General features: G+C 30.8%; 1 protein-coding gene across 1 annotated transcript; it reads right to left on the reverse strand.

Annotated features, from left to right (window-relative positions):
* Positions 1-3,054: 3,054 nt before the first annotated feature.
* LOC116004081 lies at positions 3,055-7,428 on the reverse strand. The gene is made up of 3 exons (XM_031244013.1): positions 7,041-7,428; positions 6,605-6,677; positions 3,055-3,707 (listed from the first exon to the last, which is right to left on the reverse strand). The coding sequence occupies exons 1-3, from the start codon at positions 7,347-7,349 to the stop codon at positions 3,268-3,270; spliced, it is 822 nt and encodes a 273-aa protein (XP_031099873.1). The 5' UTR covers positions 7,350-7,428; the 3' UTR covers positions 3,055-3,267.
* Between the last annotated feature and the right edge of the window lie 263 nt (positions 7,429-7,691).

Consider the following 7,691-nt stretch of genomic DNA (forward strand, 5'->3'; position numbering starts at 1 on the left):
TATTATTATTATTATTATTAAGAATTAAGAATTTGCAATTTGCCTTTATTAATAATAATCAATCCTGTTATTATTTTAAATCAATTTACTGTTTTTCACCGATTAAGAATTATTGCCTTTTTTATAATGTAATAATAATCACTCTTGTTATTATCCGATTATATTATTATTATTATTAAGAATTAATAATCTCCAATTTGCTTTTATTAATAATAATCAATCTTGTTATTATTTAAATCAATTTATCGTTTTTCACCGATTAAGAATTATTGTCTTTTTTATAATGTACGTTAGCATGCAATTTCTATTTTATTGTATGCAATTTGCCTCTATTAAATAATTGCAATTTGTCTTTATTTATAATAATCACTCTTGTTATTATTCGATTAAGAATTAAGAATTTACAATTTGTCTTTATTAATAATAATCACTCTTGATATTATTTTAAATCAATTTATCGTTTTCAACAATTAAGAATTATTGCCTAATCAATCCTATTATTATTTTAAATTAATTTACCGTTTTTCACCGATTAAGAATTATTGTCTTTTTTATAATGTACGTTAGCATGCAATTTCTATTTTATTGTATGCAATTTGCCTCTATTAAATAATTGCAATTTGTCTTTATTTATAATAATCACTCTTGTTATTATTCGATTAAGAATTAAGAATTTACAATTTGTCTTTATTAATAATAATCACTCTTGATATTATTTTAAATCAATTTATCGTTTTCAACAATTAAGAATTATTGCCTAATCAATCCTATTATTATTTTAAATTAATTTACCGTTTTTCACTGATTAAGAATTATTGCCTTTTTATAATGTACATTAGCATGCAATTTCTATTTTATTGTATGCAATTTGCCTTTATTAATTCATTACAATTTGCCTTTATTAATAATAACCACTCTTGTTATTATCCGATTAAGAATTAAAGAATTTGCAATTTGCCTTTATTAATAATAATCATTCCTGTTATTATTTTAAATCAATTTACCATTTTTCAACGATTAAGAATTATTGCATAATCAATCCTGTTATTATTTTAAATCAATTTACAGTTTTTCACCGATTAAGAATTATTGCCATTTATATAATATACTTATATAGGTTAGCATGCAATTTTTATTTTATTGTATGCAATTTGCCTTTATTAATAATAATCACTCCTGTTATTATCCGATTAAGAATTAAAAATTTGCAATTTCCCTTTATTGTATGCAATTTGCCTTTATTAATGAGCTTTTTTTGTGGGGAGAAATTTTGGGATAACCCGGGTTCAATTCCCACAAGTGACGATTCCCCTTGGGTCAGCTCCCGTAGCGAACGTGGGTGGACCCTGTAAATTTACCCAAAAAAGACTCAGTTCATGAATTATTATTGTTTTCCTTTAATTATGTGTAAAATGACAATTTTAATCCACTACTAACAAATTCTATTAAAACTAATATTGTACTTCAAAGTCTTAAATTATTGAAAGACATTAATCATTTCTTAGAACTTTCTAAAATTCTCTCAACTAAATCTTCATATATACTTCACTTCATTCATAATAAAGAATTTTTAGTTTTCTAAAATTTATAAACATTTACCTACATAACTTTAGTTTCAAAGTTAAATATCAATTTACTAGTTAGAAAATGAATTTATCTTGAATTATTATTGTTTTCCTTTAATTATGTGTAAAATAACAATTTTAATCCACTACTAACAAATTCTATTAAAAGTAATATTGTACTTCAAAGTCTTAAATTATTGAAAGACATTAATCATTTAGAGCTTTCTAAAATTCTCTCAACTAAATCTTCATATATACTTCACTTCATTCATAATAAAGAATTTTTAGTTTTTCTAAAATTTATAAACATTTACCTACATAACTTTAGTTTCAAAGTTAAATATCAATTTACTAGTTAGAAAATGTATTTATCTTTCTAAATAATTAAGGTGGTATTTATATACTTGATTTCATATTTCTAATTTTCTATTGTACTGTAGTATATAATTGATATGTCTTATTTGTTCCTACATTGATTCTTGACGAGCATTTAAGGAAAATGAACCCTAAAATAACAGACATTAATGGCCGGTTTGGTTGGATGTAGTTTGGGGGATGGAATTGCAATTCAGTGAATTCCCAAACTACAGTCTTTGGTTGGAGGGAATTGCAATTCATGGGGTACCCTCATAAATTGCAATTCGGTGGAGAGGAGGGGCAATTTGTTGGTGTAAAGACAATTTTGCCCCTCCTCCCATACCCTTTGTTTTTTTGTTTTTTTTTTAATTTGAAAGAATTATTATTATTATTATTATTATTATTTTGAAAGGATTATTATTATCATTTGAATGAATTATTATTATTACTCATTATTATTATTTGAAAGAAGTATTATTATTATTATTATTATTTCTCCTTATTATTATTATTATTATTGTTATTATTATTATTATTATTATTATTACTACTACTACTATTACTACAACATCTACCACAACATAAGGGCATTTTAATCATTTTGTCGCTTCTTACTTTTCAATTCCCTGTACACCTATTTCTGCATACCAAACACTGTAATTTCAATTCTTACTTTATTTATTGAATTATAATTCCACCAAATTACAATTCTTTTCCCTCCTAATTCCCTCTTCCCAACCAAACGCCTTGTAATTTCTAAATTATAATATGTATACTGATATCAAGAAAGCCTTTTATGACTTTCGTAACACCACTACCCCAAAGATTTTAAGGCACCCAAGAATTTAGGTTAACCAAGAATAAACCAAACAATGGTAGGAGTTATGACATAATCATAAGTTTTAATACCCCAATAATCCTTATCACCAACCAATCTGAATAAGTGCAACCAAGCGACAGGAAAATCAAATCAAAACACATTCAACATAATCCAATTATACGTCCTACGCAAATTCACCGATTGAAACTTTCATCAAATTATGCGTCCTACCATAAAAACTCTGCAATTAGATATATATACTCATAGTCATATAATGTGAAAACTAAGTATCCAATTTAGAAAGAAATTCAGTTTTCAGAGAGCAGATAACGTTATGTTGATTCACAAAATCAGAACAGGTATTAGTGATGCGTAACTGCAACAGGATATTACATTTACTTCTAAATTATCAATCACCAAACAGGCAATAGCTACCTAGAACCAAAAAACAGGACTAAAAATTAAACGGAAATAGTCGAACAGATCTGCAATTACACAGACGAACATCCAATACCGCACAACATCCTAGCCTCCGAAACCGTACAGAGTCCTGCCCTGCCTCTTGAGGGCGTAGACGACGTCCATCGCCGTCACGGTCTTCCTCCGAGCGTGCTCAGTGTAGGTCACGGCGTCTCTGATCACATTCTCGAGGAAGATTTTGAGGACTCCCCTGGTCTCCTCGTAGATGAGGCCGGAGATACGCTTCACGCCTCCTCTACGAGCCAGACGGCGAATGGCAGGCTTGGTGATCCCCTGGATGTTGTCGCGAAGCACCTTCCTGTGACGCTTGGCTCCTCCCTTGCCCAATCCCTTGCCTCCCTTTCCACGGCCGGACATTTTTGCAGAGTGAAAGAAGAAATCTAGGGTTTTGAATTCGCGGACTGAGAGGTAAAATGGACAAAGTAGACTTTGATTTGGAAGTGAGGTGGACGTGGGAGGGGGTGCGCCATTTATTGCCCGAAATATAGAATAGGATCAATCATGACCGTTCGATTGAAATAGTTTATCGACGGTCAGAACTGTAGATCCGCGTGACAAAATGAAATTGAATGGAAATCGTTGATTAATGATGAATCGACGGATGGTTGGGGTTTTCCTAGGCTTAGTTGTGGATTGTTCTGTGAAAACATAAAACATGTATTTTGGGCGCGGTCCCAAAATGAGCGGAAAGAGATTGAAATTTTAGAATTGAAGTTTCACTATTTTGATTTAAAATTAACCTTCAATTATATGTCTATATCATTATTTTTTCAGAATTATTCGTGTATTTAAATTATTTTTTCATTGTATTAAAAGTAAGGATATTCTCCATCTTTATTAATAAAAAAAAAAAGCGTTTAAACTATTATAAATAATGTCAAAATAGATATTTAAAGTCACTTTTAATATCTAACATTTTTTTTTTTGAAAACACTTTCAATATCTAACATATTATTACTTATATGTGATATATAAAAACTTAATAAGTGTGAATAAAGATTATACCCTTCATTTATATACATTTTTTCCGTTAAACTTTTTTATATGTTATGCTATAAAAGTTATACTTTACAATATTTTAGACAAATATACCCCTACAGTTATAACTTCTATTATCTTTTCCACTGTTGCTACCATGAACATGCATCAATCATATATTTGCTTATCTTATTCAATAATAATAATATACACATTATATATTGAAGTTATATGTTAATTATTTCGTAAAATATAAATATAAAATTTATAAAAATATTTTACATTATTATTATTATTATTATTTATAATAATTTAAATATCTAAAATCTAAATATATTTAAACTTTTAATATAAAATATTAATATTAGGCATCTATTTTTTGTGCATCGCGCATAAAGATACTAGTAATTACAATAACTGCAAAAATTGACATACACTCACAGTTGACAAAAGTACAAAATAAATATGGATAATTTTACCTAACATGAGTAACATGTAGAATTGATTAACTTTTTATGTCCAAAACAACAAGCGGATTTAGATGGCCCAAGAAGGATACCCAAAACGAAGCCGCCGAAGAGTTTAAATACGATTGGGCTTAATATTCATAATACAACAACGATTACGGCTTATCATTCATAATGTAACTAAGACTCCAATATAAGGCAGTTCAAGACTCGTATTCTTTGTAAGTTTTTAAGCCCAAAATATGTAAAAATAGACCTCCAAACATAGGAGAAATGAGAAGCAATTTTAAGCAATACAACTTATATATTATCTCCATATTTTCTAATTTTATATATTCTCATTATTCTTGATAGTGTTGGCAACCCTTTAACCACAATCATAAAACAAAAGTATAATTTCATGTAATTTGAACTTTGTATATTTAGTATTGCTTCTCGTGCTGAAGTTGGAAGTTCTAATCACCAAAAATGATTCTTTCTTTATAGATATAGTCAATATAGGGAAAATAGCGATTTTGATCCATCAATTAGACCTATATTGTAGACTTAGTCTATGAATCATTATCATATACATATATATATTTTTTCCTTTAATTATGCGTAAAGTGGTGATTTTAATCCATTACTAACAAATTAAAATTCTCACATTATTGAAGGACATATTAGTCATTTCATAGAGGTTTTTTAAAAATTCCCTCGACTAAATCTTCATATATACCACTCCTCTTCATTCATAATGAATAATTTTAGTTTTCTAAAATTTATAACCATGCATCTACACGTCTTTAGTTTCAAGGTTAAATGTCAATTTACTGGTTAGAAAATGAATTTATCTTTTTAAATAATCAAGGTGGTATTTATATGCTAGATTTCATATTTCTATAGTACTATGGTATATAATCCATCTGTCTTATTTGTAATGTTTTTTGTTTCTTACATTGATTCTTGAAGAGCATTTAGCAAATTGAACCCTCAAATAACATACATTGATTTCTGAATTATACGGAGTAATATCTATACTAATATCAAGAGAGCCTTTTATGACCTATAACTCCACCTTCAGTTCTGTATTTGTACCCCAGAGATTTTAAGGCATCTAAGAATATCATGTTCGGTTTCAAATCAAGAATATACCAAATATTGATAAAAGTTATCATGAGTTTTAATCCGTACACTTCCCATTCCACCAACCTTGCATTGGGCATCATTACTCATCAAGACAACTCCACCACTAACCGGTTCCAAAAAAAAGACGAACTAGTCTTTGTGAGGACACAGAGATATTATACTCTAAGCGTAACCTGGTCAACGTGACAATGAATATCAACGACCAACCTTCATAACCGAAATCGATAGTTTTCGGTCGGTTAAATATAGCGGAGTTTTTTAGTAGAATAGTTAAATTTATTTTATTTATTTCACTAATGTTCAAAAAGACTAAATTATTAATGCCCAATGTTTATTTCCTTTGTTCATAAGGATAGTTTACAGTCATATCTAAAGTCTCTTTGGTCCATCCCTTGGTAACCTTTTGTTCACATATGTTGAATTTTGACTGTGTGATACAGACAGTATGTAGAGATGCAACATTCTGTAGTGTGTTCTTTCGAAAGTGAGGACAGAACATAGCAGAAATTCTGGCCTCACATGTTTCCAGGGACAAATGTTGAAATGTGTAACATTCAAATTTTCCCAATGTGTGTCTGCAGGTAGTTGTAACACAATTTGTGATCATCCACTCATCCATTAAAACTAATGTGATAGACTTACAAATTGTAAATATATGAGATGAGCTCAGATATTTTTTTCCTTAAAATTAATCTTCAATTCAAAATAACCAAACTTTTTACCTTGATAACCAAAAACCGAGAACTAAACTATTCGGATAGTTTAATTTTCAATCATCAATTTTTCGTTCGATCCGATTTTTTTCTCACCAACAACCATACAATGTTGATACCGAGCAATAATCCCTATCAACATCCAATCTGAATAAGTGAAACCAAGCCACTGGAAAATCAAATGAAAACTCATTGAACATAATCCAATTATACGTCCTAACGCAAAATCACCAATTGAAACATTCATCAAATTATGCGTACTTCCATAAAAACTCTGCAATTAGATATATATATAATCATATACTGTGAAAAGTGAGTATCCACTTTAGAACGAAATCAGTTTTCATAGAGCAGATAACGATGTATTGATTCACAAAATCAGATCAGGTAACTGCATAACTGCAACAGGATATTACATTTACTTCTAAATTATCAATCACAAAACAGGCAATAGCTACCTAGAACCTAAACGGAAATAGCCGAACAGATCTGCAATTACACAGACGAACATCCAATAGCACACAACATCCTAGCCTCCGAAACCGTACAGAGTCCTGCCCTGCCTCTTGAGGGCGTAGACGACGTCCATCGCCGTCACGGTCTTCCTCCGAGCGTGCTCAGTGTAGGTCACGGCGTCTCTGATCACATTCTCGAGGAAGATTTTGAGGACTCCCCTGGTCTCCTCGTAGATGAGGCCGGAGATACGCTTCACGCCTCCTCTACGAGCCAGACGGCGAATGGCCGGCTTGGTGATCCCCTGGATGTTGTCGCGAAGCACCTTCCTGTGACGCTTGGCTCCTCCCTTGCCCAATCCCTTGCCTCCCTTTCCACGGCCGGACATTTTTGCAGAGTGAAGGAAGAAATCTAGGGTTTTGAATTCGCGGACTGAGAGGTAAAATGGACAAGTAGATTTTGATTTGGAAGTGAGGTGGACGTGGGAGGGGGTGCGCCATTTATTGCCCGAAATATAGAATAGAATCAATCTTAACCGTTCGATTGAAATAGTTTATCGACGGTCAGATCTGGAGATCCGCGTGACAAAATGAAATTTAAGGGGAATCGTTGATTAATGATGAATCGACGGATGGTTAGGGTTTTTCTAGGCTTAGTTGTGGATTGTGCTTTTTCTGTGAATACATAAAAAGTGTATTTTGGGCGCGCGGCCCAAAATGAGCGGAAAGAG

Source organism: Ipomoea triloba, chromosome 14 (assembly GCF_003576645.1).
Source record: "Ipomoea triloba cultivar NCNSP0323 chromosome 14, ASM357664v1".
Lineage (NCBI taxonomy): Eukaryota > Viridiplantae > Streptophyta > Magnoliopsida > Solanales > Convolvulaceae > Ipomoea > Ipomoea triloba.